This window comes from Stegodyphus dumicola, chromosome 7, assembly GCF_044657685.1.
Source record: "Stegodyphus dumicola isolate Sdum_Otavi_A_Nest chromosome 7, ASM4465768v1".
NCBI lineage: Eukaryota > Metazoa > Arthropoda > Arachnida > Araneae > Eresidae > Stegodyphus > Stegodyphus dumicola.
Window position 1 is genome coordinate 54991190 of NC_140774.1, and position 19112 is coordinate 55010301.

Here is a 19112-nt window from a genome sequence, read left to right on the forward strand (position 1 = left end):
TTTCAAAAAATGCTTGCAGTCTTTTACAACTGTATATCTGCATTAAAAAAATGCTTGAATTCTTTTACAACTGCATTATTTAAAAAAAAAATTACAGATTATAAAAAAATTCTCATTCCTTTTAAAGCAAGAATGTTCTAAGAGTATTTGTTAGGCAATTTTCTACATTACACCCCCCCCCCCCAAATATGCAACATTACAATTTTCAGCAGATGTTTCTTCATAATCTGGCTTAGAAACCGTGTGACCTGCATTCGGAAAACATTTCCAAGTGAAGATTTTAATACATTCACAATATTACATTATGCACTTTATATATGTAACAAAAAAAGGGGCTTTGCAATATTGATGGTGTAGAATACAGAAGGTTGAATCCGTTATGAAGAGCAAGAATTTTGATTGCATAGACTGCTAATCCACAATGAATAGCAAAACTGCAAGCCAAGGCAGATTAAATCTTCATTTTATTTTCAGTAATTGGCACATTATTTGTGCCTATTTTAAAAATGTTTATATTTTTGATAACTTTGCAGTAAGAAAGAAAGCAGCAGACAGCAGTCTGGCTAAGCCAAAGAGTAGCAAGCAAGTGCGTTATGTTCAGGATAAAATCTTTATTCAGTCCGAGTTATTTTTGGTTCACAATGTATTTTGATTGGATAATTAATACTGTTGTAAAATCATTATTGGCTGTTTAAGTTTTAGTTCTATTTGCATCATCAGAATTATATAGAGTCATATTACATGGTTTGGTCTCGAAATGAGGCAGTGCAGAAAGATATTACTATTTTTAGAATAGAAAAGGGAAATTAATGTAAGCTTCTAATTTAAATTATAATTTATCTTTTAAATATTCTTTATTTTCCTTATATATTATAAAAAATTTTTTTCAAGATATAAGACTTTCCACTTATAAGCTATTTTATAATTGCATTGCTTTTTAACAACATGCTGTTTTAGTGGATGATTTTTCCTAATCTTCAGAACAGATTTTGTATTTATTATTCATTTTGTTAATCTCATATTTTCGTGACCCTTTTTTTTACTTACAATTTAATTTAGTGTAGATAATAATAGAATTTAATAAGTGATTGCATTATTCATCATTATTTGCTGGCAAGCTATTATTTTGCCATTTTTTAAGTTTATTAATAAGCTTATAAAATTTTTACTATTATATGTAACATTAGTTTGCCATTAGAGTAGGTTTTCATTTAATATTCTTTTTTTTTTTTTTTTTTTTTGATCTCTTTTCTTGATGCACATTTTACTTCAGATTTAGAGTACATATAAATAAAATAAAATGAAAGATTGATAATTACTAAAGCCAAAGAACTATTCTTTTGCTGTTTTATATGTTCTTAGTATTTTATTAAAAAAATTATGCTAAACTTTGACATACAATCCTTTTTGATTATGCCAATAAAGGCAAATTTTTAGTTTTTATGCATAAATACATAATCTGAAATGTTACAAACTCATACCTTAATAAAGGGATGCACAAACATTTTTGGTCACGGGCTAAATATTTAAAAAAAAAAAAAAAAGAGTTTTGCGGGCCATGATAAATTTTTCAAAAATTTTAAAAACAATAGACAAGTATTATAATTCAAATACGCTAATGAGATGAATGAAACTGCGATTTCATTTTTAAAAGTTCCTTATATTGAGCTTCGAAGTGAGATGTATTAATTCTAAGGAACGAGGCTAAAAGCTCATTTGTAAGTCTACTTATGAAATAATTCTTTCTAAGATTCATAGTTGAAAACACTTGTTCACATATATAAGATGAAGCAAACAAAGCACTGATTTTCTGGGCGTGAGGTATTAAATTTGGGAAATTTACTTTTGATAATGATTTGTGAAACTCTAACTTTGGCATATTTAGAAACAACTGCTTGAGATGATTGTTAGATTGCAACTCAGCTAATTCAAGCTGCAAATATGACCTCACTACTTCACAATTTATGTTGAAAGGCATCGTAAAGATATCTGATTCTGTTTTAATGGCACTGAAATCTGTGTTCGAATCCAAAATGCAGTTTTTTTCAAGCCAGCTTCATAATTCTCAAGCTTCTCTTCATTTACTGAAGGTATTGAATTTAACCTCAGGAAATGCGACAAGTTGTTCTTAGCTAGCTGCCCACCAAGTAGATTAAGTTTTAGTTTAAAAGCTTTGAGATGGGCCCAGATATCGTCAATAAATTGATTTTCCCCTTGAATGTTGACATTTAAGTTGCTCTAATGCCAAAGAAGATTTGTGAAAAATGCAAAGTCCAAAAGCAATTCTGCATCTTCTACAATTTTGCACTCCACAGAACACTGTTTCAAAATGAAAGAATGACACAATGTTGTCTTTCAGCTGTCAGAGTCGCTCAAGAACACACCTTGCACTAAGTACCTTTCTTTTGTATAATACAGTACACCAGAGTATTCAGATTGCACAGACTGAAGAAAATCTTGAAACTGCCTGTGAATAAGCCCACAAGATTGAATTATTTACAAGCTTCACCACTGCATCAAGCACAGGTTTCATACTGAATGCAGATTTACACAGAGCATCTTGACACAATGTAAAAAAACAACTTTGTTCCCAGGATAGTTCTTATTAAAGAGGCCAAGAAATCCAGATTTTCCCCCCTGTCATATTTGGTTCTCCATCGGTCATAATATTACATATACACTCATGTCCATAAATTAAGGATAATTCGGAGTCACGCGGAAATCGAACTCTAAAATAAATATATCATTTGTAAAATCACTACGCACATTTTCAAGAATCATACGCAAATTTCAGGAAGAAACCAGATGACACAGATGGTACGTCACAATGACGAGAGTGTAAGAGAGTGATATATAAGGAATACAGGCAAAGAAGTAAAATTGTTCGCAGGCGCTTTATAAGCATTTCAATGCAATAACTGAATAGTTATGACACAAAGGACGCATTTGGATGATTTTTTTACGTGGTAGAATTATCGGCCGTCTGGAATGTGGGTGTACCAACTGGAAGTATCAGACGAACTTGGAATTGCCCAGAGTGTCATCTCTAGGCTTTGGCAACGATTCCAAGATGATGGTAATGTGAGTAGACGTTATGGCACAGGCCGCCCCAGAGTTACAATGCCGAATGAGGACCGGTATTTGGCAGAAGAAAAAAACAGGCGGAGAAGAAAAAAGAAAAAGAAACAGGCGGAGCACAGCCTCAGACCTGTCTCGTCAGCTCTCTTCAGCCACTGGTACGACAATTTCAAGGCAGACCGTGTACAGACGCTTAGGGAAATTGGTCTATATGCTCGTATACCTGTCAGATGCGTTCCACTTACTGAAACTCACTGTCGCCTGCGGTTAGCCGGGAGTAGAGAGCATGCATTGTGGACACCGCGACAGTGGGCTTGCGTGATGTTTTCCGACGAGTCCAGGTTTAGCTTGCAGTCTGATTCTCGCCGGACTTTCATATGGAGAGCTCCAGGTACCCGTTACCACCAAGAAAACATCATTGAATGACACCATTACGGTGGTGCAGGAGTGCTCGTTTGGGGTGAAATTATTCTGGCTTCCATAACTGACCTGAATATTCAAATTGGAACCATGACAAGCCAAATCTATCGGGACGTCCTTCTGGAACAACATGTACATTTGTTTCGGTGCACCATGGGTGGACAATTTGTGTTTATGGATGACAACGCCCATCCTCACTGTGCAAACATCGTACGCGAATGCCTTCAATCGGAGGATATCACCTGTATGGACTGGCCAGCATTCTCACCGGACTTGAATCCAGTACAGCATGTGTGGGACATGCTTGGCCGACGAGTTGCAGCCCGTCAACCTCCTCCTACATGTCTACTGGAACTTCGGAGAGCATTGCTTTTTGAGTGGTGTAATATCCCCCAAGATCAGATCGATAATTTGATACTCAGCATGCCTAGGCGTTGTACGGACTGTATTGCATTGTCTGGGAGACATACAATGTATTAACAATCATACCAACCATGTAATATTGTTTTTTTGTAAATAGGTTTTTTTTGTAATTTGCTTCAGGGAGAAAAAATTGCCAATTTTTTAATAATATCAAACATATAGCATCTTTGTTTGCTCTTTACCTTTTGTTTAATAAATAAGCTTTACAAATAAGTCAAATTTGGTTTGCTTCTAACTCTTCCTTTGCCTGATTTTGCATTTTCCTTAATTTATGGACATGAGTGTATTTGTTATAGGCACTTTTAAAATTAAAAGCCCTTGCTGAAATTCATGAAAAATTCACTTTACCGATTGAAAGCTGTCTGTGCTTGCTATTTCTGTCGATTTATGATTTGTAGAACAAAAATAGAGAAAATAAAAAGATCATCAGTCCTTTGAAAAAAAAGAAGAAAAAATAATATTTAAATAAAGTAGTAAAGGAGTCGATATAATATATATATATATATACATTTCTTTTAATTTGTCTCAGACCGGCAAATTGAAATTGTATCCTTGGGCCAGATAGAACCTTCCAGCGGGCCAGAGTTGGCCCATCATTGCTTTAAACCTTAAATAATTTATTAAAACATATAAATAGTTTTAAAAAAATGTAATTTTGCATCACAAATGTGATAAAAATAATGAAAATGATATCTTACACGTATCTAATTTAAAAAATATATTACAGTTCCGGTTTTATATTATACTAACATCTATAAGAGAGATGAGAATTTTTGGTAAGCACATTCAGATTCAACTCTTTTTAATCACAAAAATGCACAGAAAATAGGTTGAAATGTATTTCAAAATGAATCTGGCTTTTAATATGGCAAAACATCACACATTCATTGCTATGGTTGAAGGTACTCTCATTTTCTTAGAACCGATTTTTCTTTTTCCTTCCTCTTTTCCTAATAATACATAAGTTTCTATTACTATACTATAGATGATGCTTCATAATTTAAATATAGTTTTATAGGGTCAATTTCAAATAATTTGAAACATGAACAACTGTCAACATAAGAAATTTAATATACTATGTTTTTAATTGCAGTCTCTATATTTTGACATAAAATGTACCTTTTGGAGAAATTTTCCAAATAAATCAATATATAACTTCTTGCAAATATTCTACTTGAGTAAATTATATTAGGTGTGATTAAAAGATCAATAATAAATAATAATCTTACAGTTAAAATATAGTAAAATAGTACCGAAGGTCCAAATAGTGCAAATAAGTTCCAAGCCCAATGAATGATGGAATACTACTCAGTTTGTTATAACCCATATTCAGTTCAGTTAACTGAGGAATAATCATTTCAAAGCTAACAGAAAAGGAGAAAATAACAAAAATAATTACATGCCACATACACAACATGCCTATTTACAAGAAGACTGATCAGTTAACATTTATATATTGAATAAACTGGTCATACAGAATATCAAAATATAGATAAATTCAGAACATCAATATACAGATAAATGCATAAGTATGAAGAGATGGTTTTTTACTAATGCTTTAATTCACAATATAGTTAATGATTTTTCAGAATGATTTTGATATTGCCTGCATATAATTTTATCTTATAGCTGTTATATAACTAAAAATTGTTGAAATCTTTACTGTTCGAGCATCTTGATAAATTTATTATCAACTTAAGATTAACAAAATTTTTTATTAATGACTGAATTCTGTCACGATGCCAGCCAGCTTGCATCCAAATGGATGAACTGCAGAAATACAAATTTAAAATTTAAAATCATTAATATTGACAGTTTCTTTCAAGATCGTATATATATATGTGTGTGTGTGAGTATATTCCATTTAATATACAGTTTTTGTTAGTGGACTATACTTAATTTTTAGACTAATTGAAAATTATGATGAAAATAACTTTTGCAAAATGACTTTATGGCAAAAATCATTTTAGGAAATAAAAGTGTTAATACATATAATTCTGCAAAACTTTGGTTAACTTGCATTGTCTGTAAAAAGATTTAGAAAAATGATCTGTACAGATTACAATAAAGAAATTTATAACAAAAATGTTAAGCACCTCATGAATAACAAGTCTGTGACACAACAAGGAAAGATGAAGAGCAAGAAAATAAATTTTAAATGATTTCAGATTGAAAACATTAATATAATAAAAATTGCAAAAATAGTATGCCGATAACAAATCATAGTTTAAAATAATATAATTTTTTCAAGAACTTTACCATCATACTGATTAAATATAAAACTTAACTAACTTACTAGTCAGGAACTTCAGCCATGCTGTTTTTACTTATGTCAACAACAGTGACACCTGATTCTGTAGCTGTTTCTATCACTTGCTTTGGAATGGTATTCACATTTTTATTGCTAGTAAAAGAGTATTTGAAATTTAAATAATTTTACTGCACAATGCAAAATATTAATTTGATTTATGAACAATAAAGAACACTTCTGCAAACCTCAATGACAAAGCTTTAGTAGATTTCAAAGAATATTTATCAACTTCACAAGGACTGTTAATATTTCTACTATCAATTTCAGACATGGACAGGCGCGATAAATTCCCTACGGCGGATGGATCTTCAATACGACTGCGTAACCATCTTAAGAGTTGGACAGTACCCCTCTACAACAAAATATTTTATGAAAATACACATTTAATGTAATAAAATTAAATACTTTTGCTAAAATCATTAAATTTGGGCAGTTTTTAAATTTTGGTTCATTTAGTATTAAAGGTACGATTCCTTAACTCAAGGATATAATAAACAAAATTCAAAGTTTACACATACACAGCATTTATATTTTTATTTTCTAAAATCATGAAATCAGAAAACACTTTTATATGCATTAAATTTTAATTTATTTACTCACCTGCATAATATCTCTCCTGATACTTCTCATTGGATTTCCTTCTATAGCAAGAAATTTGAGATGGGGAAGTGTACCCAAAGTGTAAGGCAAACTGAGAAAACAATATTAAAAATGCTGATTGACATAAATATATCAAAACAAACCAAACAATAATGAATAATGAGAAGATCCACAAATTAATGTAGAATGAGCACAACTAAAATAACATATTATACCCATCAAAATATCACATTTAATAATGAATATGTATGAAAATGCAACTTAATATTAAAGTTAATGATTAGTGCCTAAGCACACACACAAACTTTAATATTAACACAAATGATTTTTTTTAATGCCAGTCCAGATTAATTGATGACAGCGGACACATAATAAACAAGGATATATTTAAAGAAATATGACAATATTTTGTTATGAATGAAACGGTGACCAGACAAAAGCCCACTGGACGAGAGCGCACGCGACAAAAGCCCACAAAAAAGATCCCACTGGGATAATTGGAATCAATTAATTATTAATCACGCGACTAATACCCACACTGATAAAAGCGCACATTGATAAAAGCCCACAAAGATGAAAGCTCACATTGATATAAGCGCACGCTGATAAAAGCCTACACCGATATATATGCTATGTTTAAAATTAATATTTTTTCCCCTTTTTCTTCAGCTTCACAAAGCAGATTCATGAATAAAGATAAAATAAAAAATAAATTCAATTAATAAAAAATAATTGAACAATAAATATAAGTAGTGGAACACATTTCATTTTTGGCTCCAGCTTAATTAAAATCCTATATGTATATAGAACAGAGAGTCAATCAAAATAATATAATTAAAAACATATGCATGTATGTGTATTTTTGTTTTTATATTTACGCGGCAAATGGAAGTGTCCTCATATAAGTCCAACAAAGGGAGGTGAAAGGGAATACTGGCCACATTACTATTTTTAATTCTACAAAATTATAAGGAGTATAAAATGTATGTAAATTTTCATCATATACGGAGAATAATTTATGAATAATGTAACACTGCAGAAAATTTTGCATATAATGAATTTAACATGGAGAATTAAAGCTGAACTTTCATTTCAACGAAAAAAATAAAAGTACTGTATTCTATTATGATTAAGAAAACATTTGTGTGCACTATCACAAACACTTTTAATGGTTTCAAATAATCTAGTTAAATTTTGACAACTTGGATTTTACATAAATTAATTTCATTCCCACTTGAAATTTCATTTTCAATCATAATAATTATTACTCAAAAATTTTTTCAGGAAGTCATGGCTATTTTGGATTTCCTGAAAATGTGTGCTGTTTTTAAGTGGGCATTCGTCTTGTGGGCTTTTGTCATGCAGTTTTCTAACTGGCTGCTAGCTATTCAGGTGGGAAAGCTTTGTGCTCCTTTTCTTTTGCCCCCACCTGTGTGAAAAAGCAGTTAAAGAGAGGAGAGCCTTGCTTAATTGCTTTATCCCCTATCGAACCTGGGGTGCCAAAGAACGGCCTCAGCCATGGAGGTAAGAAGTCCTTTCTTACCTCCATTGGCCTCAGAATGGAGGGGTGCAGGAGAGCAATTAAAGGTTGGTCAGGAATAAATTAAAGAGGATTTTAAATAATTTTTTAGTTACTAGAAAATAACAATATCTGAAATTTCGCTTGACACTGAAGTTAACCCCTTTCTTGCATTTCTTTAGTCTAGTTCTTGAATAACTTTTTATCTAAGGATTTAATTAGAATTTCAATTATTTTAAAAATTTTAATAACTGGAAAACGAAAGGTATTAAATATTTCTTAACCATTTTTAAAGAGATAATTCACTGTTTTTGCAGTAAAACTGCAGAGTGGAAAAATATGCCAGTTCCTAATTCGATAGTGTTTCTAACAACTTTTTGATGAACTAATTAAATATGTCTGTTATATTGAAGCAAAGCCATTGTTTAAAAGTAAAACTACTGAACTATTTCTAAAAAATTAAATTATTACATATATTAAAATTTACGTAAAAGTAATATTTTTCATTTTAACTTTCATATGTTTGATAACGCAACCATATGAAAGTTAAAAGGAAAAATATGAAAACATATAAAAGTTAAACTATTCGCATAATTTTAATAACGAAGGTTTCTGAACTCAAGAACAAGAGGATTTAAGAACCATGAGCTCAGCATTGTAAGAAAAGTAATCTTGCACATTAAAAATAATTTTTATTAAAAAGAAAATATTATGTTACTCGATTAACTGTAAACGCTTAAAAAACAATTCATTTTAATTTACCGTAATTATTTATGTATAAAAACTTTCAATAAAGCAAATTTAAACAGCATTTAGAAACTGAATTTCACTGGAACACTTCTTTTGCGAGTTGTATGCTGTTATTACATGTTGAATATTATTTCACCTAGATTAAGAAACAGAAACACATCACATGTAAAAATTTAATATTTAGAAAAACTATCAAATTAAGATCATTTTCTTCACCTCGAAATGCATTGTTTTCCCTATACGAATTTCATAATCTGACAACACAGAAATAGTGGCCACATAACTTGTAGGAGATATTTCTTATAAACCTCGTGTGTTGACGATCAAGTAGAAAAAATGCTTAATTATAGAGCTACGATTTGAATAATTTTTTCCCTTATTGAATGAGTTCAAAAGTTTCTAACATCTTGTTTTCTAGCATGAAATGTTTCCCCAATTTTTAAGATTCTTTCCTAAGAATAATTCATTAAGCAGAAGTTAGTAAGAACAAGTAAGGTATACTTAATTTGATTTCTTAGGTTTATTAGGTCTGGCTACCAAATAAACGTTTTTGAATTCGACATCAAGTTTTAAACATATTTTTTTTTTTTTTTTTTAAATTTGTGTCTTAACCTTTATTTTCAAAAAACATGCACATAATACGAAGTTTTATATAACAAAAGTTAAGAGAAGTATGGCAAATTAATATCTGTACATTCAGTCACTATTAAAAATTAATTCTGTCTAGACTATGGGTCCTTAATCAGGAGGAATAACCCTAAGGGGAATTTCACAGGTTCAGAGAGTAATTTAGTCAACCTTTTCTTTACATATTAAGTATTTAGATTTAGTTTATGAATATGAAAAAGCACTTTTATTTAAATTTTGGTATTTACCAACATGTTTTATACTTGTTTAATTTACATTAAAAATAATCGATAATTAAACAAATGCATATACACTTTTCAAGTTTTGAGAAGGAGAGACTGAATGATCGTTTAGCAATGGTGAAAAGGGCACTTGAGAAAAAATCTGTTGAGAATCACTGGTCTAGACTGAGCCAACTTGATGTAAATATAGAATTTTATACTTTACGGATCTTTGGTTCTTACTGTAGAGTCATTAGCCACTTTTTTTTTTGTGCGGGAGACATGAAAAATAAGTAATGCCTTCTTCATGACTCGAGTCTGATCTCTCGAATACGAGCCAATTGTACTAACTGTTACACCATGAAGGCATTCTGGAAGGAGGAAGTAAATACCTTATATACTAACCCTTTTAAAGACGAATGGGTATTAGGGTACCCAGTCGTCAAATCTTGGTGGAGAAGAATCATCATCCACCACTTTTGTTTTTTTGTAGTATGCTGGAGACATGAAAAATGAGAAATGCGCTCGTCAGGACTCTAACTTGACGAGCGCATTTCTCGAATACGCGCTGAGTATGCTAACCATTACACCACGAATGCATGCTGGAAGGAGGGAGAAAATACTATCCTGTTATGTATTACTTCAGAATGTACTGTCAATTCTACTTTCCGCTTCCTCACACGAATGTAAATAAGTTAGTAAGTAAACATGTTTAGGATGCAAATGAGTTAAGAGTATTTAAAGAGAAGCTTTTGTGATTGAAAGGGAATGCGAGAATTGGTTACGTCGACATCTGCTGTCAAGGGTTAGCCATTTGCGGCCGTTACATTAAGTGTGCCAGCAAGTTAATAGTCTGAGAAAGCCTGTTAGACTAATCTTGAATTCATCTATTTAATTTATTACCTTGGAATGTTAAGTTTATTAGTTGTGCTGATACTTTAGCAACTCAATATTTTGTCGATTGAGTTGTTAAAATATCAACACAACAATTTAAGTATTGTTGTATGGTTGTACTGATACTTTAGCAACTCATTCGTCAATACTGAGTAGCTAAAGTATAAGCACATCTATACAACGATATTTAAATGTAAGCAGTAAGCATAAATATGCAGAATGAAGTAAGCTTTGTAAACAATTTTATAGTGCTAACTTAATTTTGATAGTAAACACTGATGTAAACAGATCATGTTTGCAAACACGCCCTAAAAAAAACGTCATCTACATCACGCCTTTATGTACAGCAATATGTAATGTCCTGAAACATGATGGCTGTACCCATTACAATAAATAATGCCATAATACATGCACCTGTACAACTATGTATCGCTATATATATCATGTAATGTAATGAATTTTTCTTGATCAAATTGAATGCCCGGGCGGTGGCAGAATTTGCAGTTTGGAGTCGCAAATTCATCATAATTTGAAGATGCCGGAAGGTTGTTGTTTTTCTAGTCAGTGTGTAGAGCTAATGTCTACTTACTTCAGGTAAATATTAGGTGGCCCCTTCACTTCTATATAACATAAAACCACAAGCAGTGGTCTATATGTTAAGCACAAGGTGTACTCTTGTAAATGCTTCTCTTGGATAAAAGGCTTCAACCTTTATCCTTATTCTGTTGTTACTGAACATCAAGTTGATTAGAGAGTTTGGTTTGGTTTGGTGTATGTGAGCATGGCAAAGCCTCGAGGGCTATCTGCCTGAGGAGAAGGATGCCTTTGTGGAAGACTTTCTAAGAAAAACTGGCTCGTATACAAATTACACATGGGGAAAACTACGAAAACGCCCTCGAAGACAGCCCGTCTGCGGGAGTCAAAACTCGGACTGAACTACCAGTGTTCCACGACTTTACCACTCGGCAGACTCTGTTGACAAGTGAGAAGTCAGCAATCTTACAGAAGGTCAGTGACAATTTGCATGCTCCCGTGAACGATTAGAACTTGAAATGCTCCCGTGAACTCAAAACTTGTTTGTTAGCTCTATTCTTGAAGCTAACATTCAAACATAAAATTCTACATTTTACTGGGGTTAGTTTCATAAAAAAATTTCTATTGATTTCAAAACAGAAAAAATTTTTGAGCATTTGTTGAGATAAGCAGTATGCATAACAACTTACATATATTACAGTCTAAACATGAAAACATTTTTTTTTATTGGTAGAACGTATGTCATCTAAGACATTTAAATACATCTAAGATATTTAAATCTAATTACATTTAAATATCGTTGTATAGATGTGCTTATACTTTAGCTACTCAGTATTGACAAATGAGTTGCTAAAGTATCAGTACAACCATACAACAATACTTAAATTGTTGTGTTGATATTTTAACAACTCAATCGACAAAATATTGAGTTGCTAAAGTCTCATTATTCTCATTTATTTTCTCATTTATTTTCGATTCACAAAACTTTCTAGACATTATTCCTTTGAAAATAAATCTGAGAAAAAGTTCAAATATCGAAAATAATAAATAATTAGTTAGATGAAGAAAAATTAATAAAAAATAAAATAAAAGCTGTACAATAAGAAAGCATCAGCCTTCCAATTCATAAGAATTTCATGTAGGCACAAGGCTCAGCAGCAGCCAAGCGGTAAAAACGCTGAACACTGGTAGCTCGGTCCAAGGTTCAAATCCTGATGGAAAGGCTGACTGCATGGGTACTTTTGTGGGTTTTCCCCCTTGCGTAACATGCATACGAGCGAGTTTCCTTTAAAACGTCCTCCATGAAGGCATGCCTTTCCTTGGCTCAGTGCCTTAGTCCGTTGTCTTAGTCCGTTAGTGCTGAGTTCGAAATAGTGTCGTTTTTCCGCTGCCGTTCACACTTATTCTGTCTTTTCCGTTTCATTCACTGTTCGAAAAGTCACTTTATGATTAAGAAAAGATATATTCAGACGAAATGACCCTTACTACTTTGACCTTACTTAGCCTCTGAGTTCTAATATTTATTAAAAATTTTCTTTAGATAAATTTATTCCGAGCAGAAGAATGAATTTCAGACATGTTCAAGAGGTTTGTTTTTGAATCTAATTCCATTTTTGTCTTAGTGTCCATTTTTTTAAATTTCACATACTTCGAAAGAAATAGAACCTTTGTTCCTCTGCCTTGACAGAAAATCAAAATGTAGCAAGTGTATAACGAAGATGTACATGTTTTATTAAAAATATAGTGAGTCCTCTTTAAACGCAACCGTTCACGGTTTTAAAGGATTTTGGTTGTAGATATGATGGTCTTAGAAATGTGATATTCACTGCAATGTTTCTTAATGTTCACAAAAAATGCAGGTCTCTTTCAAAAGGGGACCTCTTAGAAACGTTGTCAATAGATAGAATTTCACTATAATTATTTTCTAATGGATAATGGAATTAATCTAATGTCAATTAGAAAACGGCTATTTACAATAGGAAGATTTAAAAACACTATAACTTTAATTATGAGCACTGTAATTTTTCTTTCACAATCAGCTGTTATATAAGATTAGCTACTTTCTGTGTATTTTTCATGTTTTGTAACTGATATCCATACATCTTGAACAAATATACAATAAATGCAAGACAAATTATTAAAAAAATTGCAATTTGAAATATTAATACTAATTTTCTTTTACTATACATAATGCCAATAATGAATGATGGATTTATATAAAAGGTATACTTAGCATCTAAAAATGATGAACTTTGAATCTGATGACTGTATATATTCATGTAGTTATAGTTCGTTGTAATCTTCACAAACTCTAATAAAATGCTACATATTTATTACTATAGATTGAGATGATTGTACTACTTAAATTTGTAGACTAAATATAAATTTGTAGACTTCTAAGAGTTGTTCCATACCTCCCCCCCCCAAAATAAATAATTAAATAAAATGGAAATTAAAACCACTATTCCAAATTGCTGTAGTTGAAAGATTAAGAGGTTACACTTGGAGTTCATTTTCTGACAGTTTTAATTTATTCAGAAATCTGAAAGAAAATATTTCTAGAAAATCGCCAAATTATAATTGTTACATTCAAAAAAGCTTTCAATGAGAAATATGTTTAAACTTTGATAATAAGCTCAGTCTAAAGTAAAGAATAAAATATCTCTTAGTGAAGTTTTCCTTAGCTGTTTTAATATTACCAAACTAAAAAAGAACTAAAGGAAAAACTAAAAAGGAAGAAAATAAAATTCAAGTGTTTTTTAATTAAAAAGTTAATAGTTTTAATAATTACATAATTATATTTAATCTCAGCCATATTACCTTAAAATAGCACATGAGAAACTTCCCAATGATATTTTTCATTTTCACATACACATACCAAAGTTAAATAAGTAAATAAATAATAAACTGCAATTTAAGATTTATCATCGAAATGTTATAGCTAATCAATCAGAGAGTAGAAAGTTTGTTTTCAACCTAATAAATTAAACAAATAAAATAGTGATAAAATATACAAACAGACATATATTTGAGACATTAAAATTCAGATCTGAATACTCCATTTATTATAATTAAAATTATAAATACATTTTATAGTAATAAAAATCAAAACTCCTTTTTGATTATGTCCGCATTTATCAGCGTGTGCTTTTATCAGCATGGGCTTATATCTATGTGGGCTTTTATCAATGTGTGCTTTTATCAGTGTGGGCTTTTATCAATGTGCACTTTCATTGCTGTGGGCATTTGTCGCGAGGGCAATTATCATAGTGGGCCTATTTTAGTGGTCGCGTGCGCTTTCATTCAGTGGGCTTTTGTCTGGAAACCGAATGAAATATATATATTATAAAACACAGAAAAACATTAATCTATTTTACATTTCACAGAATCTTCAATTAAAAATGTGATCCTTTTTATAATGCTTTTAAAAAAATGGTCCTTTTTATACTGCTTTATCAATCTCAAATTATTTGATAACTGCTCAATGAGAAAGGCTGGCTAGTATTGGAAGCACACTAGAAAAGCATTTTTATCTATTTTTTATTTCATTTCATTTAAAAAATATTTTGAAAATTGTTTCTTAAATTCCAGTTTTAGAACTTTCAAATATTGGTAATATTCAAATACATTTTCATCATTTTCACACAGTTTATGAATTTGGAAAACGGCTGAGTTTACCCTGTCATGAGTTTCTATTATGCATACCTGAACTACACTGGCATAAATAAATTCTTTTATGGATACCTTGATTCAACGCATTCTGAACTTTGCCACAAATGTAGAAATTACATTTTGGGAGTTTATTAAATTAAAGTGAGAATATTTTGAAGTTCAAAATTTAGGATGCTATACTAATAATTTTTTAAATATCTTTTTTACAAATAAATTATTTTATTGTTATTTTGGTGGAGACAGTATGCTCCAAAATATATCATTTTTATTTTATTTTTTAATAAATAAAGAATAAATCAAAATGCAGTATTTATTTTTAAACAAAATTATAAATTAGTAACTCTCTAAATTATTTCGATGAAGTAGCCTTATATTTTTCTCTGAAGCATGAATATTTCTTAAAACATCTTTTTCTTTTTTGATCTTATAAAAGACCATGCAATTTTCAACGAAATTCATTTTGGTGAATAACATATCCTTTAAAATGTCCACTTTAAGCTCTGTCTTATCTGCTAGTCCAAAAACTGTTTCGTAATGCTAAATACTCGCTTAGTTGCAGTATTAGTGCCAGGTAGACAAAAGCAAAGCTCTGGCAGTTTTAAAACATTTGAACAAGGAATCTTGTTCTTATTAAAATATGCAGTTATTTCCATCCACCTCTGAACTGGGCACATCTTATTTTTTTACCATTCCAATATTTTATCTTCAGCGATGTATTAATTAAAATAAACATATTCCTCATATACATCAGTTTCCAATAATTTATGACTTACTACTTTTATTAATTAACAAAAAGGCTATTTGAACTTGACTTCAAGATCCGATTTCGATGCGGTTTACTGCATTCAAGATCCAGCTGTACATTTCCATCTTCTGAAATACTTATTTTTGTCTTTTCTCCAATTAAGTAAGAACAGTCTGATAAATGAAACAATAGCATCTCGAAGTTCAATAACTTTATATTGTGACATATCTCCATTCTCTTCAAGTTTTTTTTAACATATATTGGAATAAAGTTATCCTCTATCTTGCTCAATAGTGAAGTCTTCAGAGCATCCACTGAAGCAATTACATCAAATACAGACAAAGTTTGATTTTCATTTTTTGTAATAATTACTTTATGAAATATTGAAGCCTGAGTGATAATAAAATGTAGCCAAGCTTCTGCTGCTGGATTTAAATGGAGACTGAAAATAAGCCTTCGGTGGTAAAAACACTGAGTACTCTTTCAATGGCAGGAAGTAATACTAACCATCTTGTTTGTGAATATCCTAGTATCATTGATAAATCGGCTTCTATGAAGTTTGCAGAAATTTTTCAATGTTTCTACTCTAACAGTATAAGATTTAAAGTATATTTTAAAAATAATCATTTCTATATAAACTAGTAAAACATTAGCTAACATTCTTAGAGTGTTATGGATAATATGCACTGCACATTTGATTCCAATTAAACCATGGTTAAAGTTTTGTTTCAGTTTAATAAAAGCATTATTTTCTTCAGTCTATCAGCTCCTTATAATAGTTGCTGACAGTTAAATAGTTGCTGACAATATTGGATGTTTCACCAAAAAAAGATTTAAATTCTAACTCCGTAACTCCATAACTCCAATCTATAAATCTAACAAGTATTGGAAAAAGTTCTATTTCCTTGTGATTGGACGCATCAGTTAAGACTGAAAAAAATGAACATTTTCCCAAATCAACGTGCAATGCTCTTAAAACATAAGGCACGAAAACATTTAGTATTATTGCTAGTATTTAAATAAACATATGCATTTAGCACTTAAATAAATATACACACTTAAACTTTTATATTCTCACACTTCTGTTTTTCCAGGTTACTCAGGACAAATGGTATAAATTTGGGACAAAGAAAAAATAAAAACGAGTTGTAAAAAATTGGGGCAGGAATTGAAAATGCAGGACTGTCCCGGGAAATTTGGAATGTATGGTCACCTTAATTAAATTCAAGTTGCCCCCTCTGAGAAGGTTATAGAAAAGAGCCTCTGAGACCTAGAGACCTCTGAGGTTACTGAATTTATTAACAAAAATTATGTTGGATAAGTTACATCAGACTTTGAATTTATGAAGTCTGCTTTTAAAGCATTATCTTCATCTTCCAATAATTCTAGTACCGAGTTAAAAAACTTGGAAAACTACTCAAACATGCTTCCTTTAATTAAGACAATCACTAACACGCCGAACAAATACCAATTTAGAAGCCAAACAACAAAAATCAGTGCTATATTTACAAAATTTTCACAGGACTAGTTTCGATGGTTTTACCGAACCACCATCTTCAGCTGCAAAACCGGAAATGAACCAGATAGGAAATAATGATTAGATTACTAATTTGGCGGTTAAAAATTGCGGTTTTGCAGCTGAAGATGGTGGTTCGGTAAAACCATCGAAACTAGTCCTGTGAAAATTTTGTAAATATAGCGCTGATTTTTGTTGTTTGGCTTCTGAATTGGTATGCTTCCTTTAGTAGTAATCTTCTGTATTACGAAGCAGATGACAGAAGTTTTCATCATTTTCAATACAGAGCTTTCTAAACAAATCATTTACAATACAGAGTTTTCTGAACAAGCTGTTATTCAAAGAAGTATTTCTAAGATGAAAAAAAGTGAGTTATGTAAATGTTCACTCAGATTTTTCACTATAGATGTTTCCAATGTGCAAAGCATATATTTTGTACCTCTGCTTTCAAAGGTACCAAGAAACTATAGTAGCATCCAACTATCACTGCAGCACCATCACCAAAAACTGACAATATCTTATGAGGAGAATTAAAAAAAAGAAGTTATGAAATAAATATTTTTCTTTAATCTGTAAATTTTGAGCCAAAATCTTGGAAGATTTATTGATTTTTTATAAAATGTATATAAGCAAGAAATAAATTTCAGCCCCTGGCAAACTGACTCATCAAAATGTATTGAAAAATGAGACATTTTTACAAAATTAACATAGAGTTTTCAACGCCCTCATTGATTCTTCTTAGGACTGTGTTATTATTCAAAGGGATTTTTTTCACAGTTGGTGACTTAGGTAGCACAGTCCACAATACCTCCTTTATGGCTGATAGAATTAGTTCTTTCCCAGTACTATATGGTTTCCCTGATCTTGCTAGCAGTAAAGCAATATTATATGAAGAATGCAACCCAGCATCATCTTGTTTAAATACTGTTGAAAAAGAGATTCACTAATGTGAGCAGTTTTACAAACTTCTTCTTGCATTTGCATTTGAGTTCTTGCCTCAAATGAAAATGTCACTTCTTTTTATGCAAAGGATTCACAGCTTCATTTGAGAAAGGTTTTTGACATACTAGGCATACTGGTAATGTATTATTGAACCCTCTGGGCAGAGTAAGATTTTAGATCTGTCATGAAGACCTGCATTTAAACAGCTTTTATTAGATAAATTCGTATAATTCCTTATTTTAGTCTATATTTTCATAAACTTACCTTCATTAAAATGACATTTAAATTATTAAAGAAAATAAGAAATAAATAGAAAAATGAGGTGAAAGAGAGACAGAGAAATTTATTTGATTGAAATCTGCTATTAAAAACAATTCTGAATGTTTTCTTAATCATTTTAAACATTCAAATGCAGATAAAAGTTGTTGAACTCATATCACTTATTGAAATAAAAATTACCTTGACAAATTATTGTTTGATACATCTAATCTTTCGAGAGCTTGCAAGGAACAAATGTTATCAGGTAGTTGAGAAATTTTATTATCTCTCAAATCCAAAATCTTGATGCCAATGACGCTTTCTACAAAATCATCCCCAAGAACATCAATATTATTAAAACCTGCATGAATTTCCTGAAAAAATTACATGAGATCATAAATGTGTATTATTGATTAACAGCATTTTAACATTTAAAAATTAAGGAGAAGTTAAAAACTTAAGAAATGTTCATAATACAAATTTATGAATTTACTACTCATTCAGGAACAAACATACTGAGATTAGCCCAGCTGGAAAGAATTTTTAAGGAAAACATGAAAACAATATTTAGTGCCACTAACTATCACTTTAAGCTTTCAGAG

At 30.8% G+C, this 19112-nt stretch overlaps 1 protein-coding gene across 2 annotated transcripts in view; it reads right to left on the reverse strand.

The window, feature by feature from the left end:
* Positions 1 to 19112, reverse strand: part of LOC118199369 (leucine-rich repeat-containing protein 40-like) — a 54540-nt gene that overhangs the window by 12386 nt on the left and 23042 nt on the right. Inside the window, exons 8-12 of one of the 2 annotated variants that reach the window (XR_004759929.2) lie at positions 18712 to 18884; positions 6833 to 6923; positions 6418 to 6584; positions 6218 to 6325; positions 5151 to 5285 (exon numbers count right to left, since the gene is read on the reverse strand). Coding sequence is in view for 1 of the 2 variants with exons in the window: in XM_035371210.2 (XP_035227101.1) it covers positions 5175 to 5285; positions 6218 to 6325; positions 6418 to 6584; positions 6833 to 6923; positions 18712 to 18884 (650 nt within the window). In the remaining variant the exon portion in view is untranslated. The remainder of the gene's footprint in view (positions 1 to 5150; positions 5286 to 6217; positions 6326 to 6417; positions 6585 to 6832; positions 6924 to 18711; positions 18885 to 19112) is intronic. The other variant, XM_035371210.2, reaches the window with a different exon arrangement.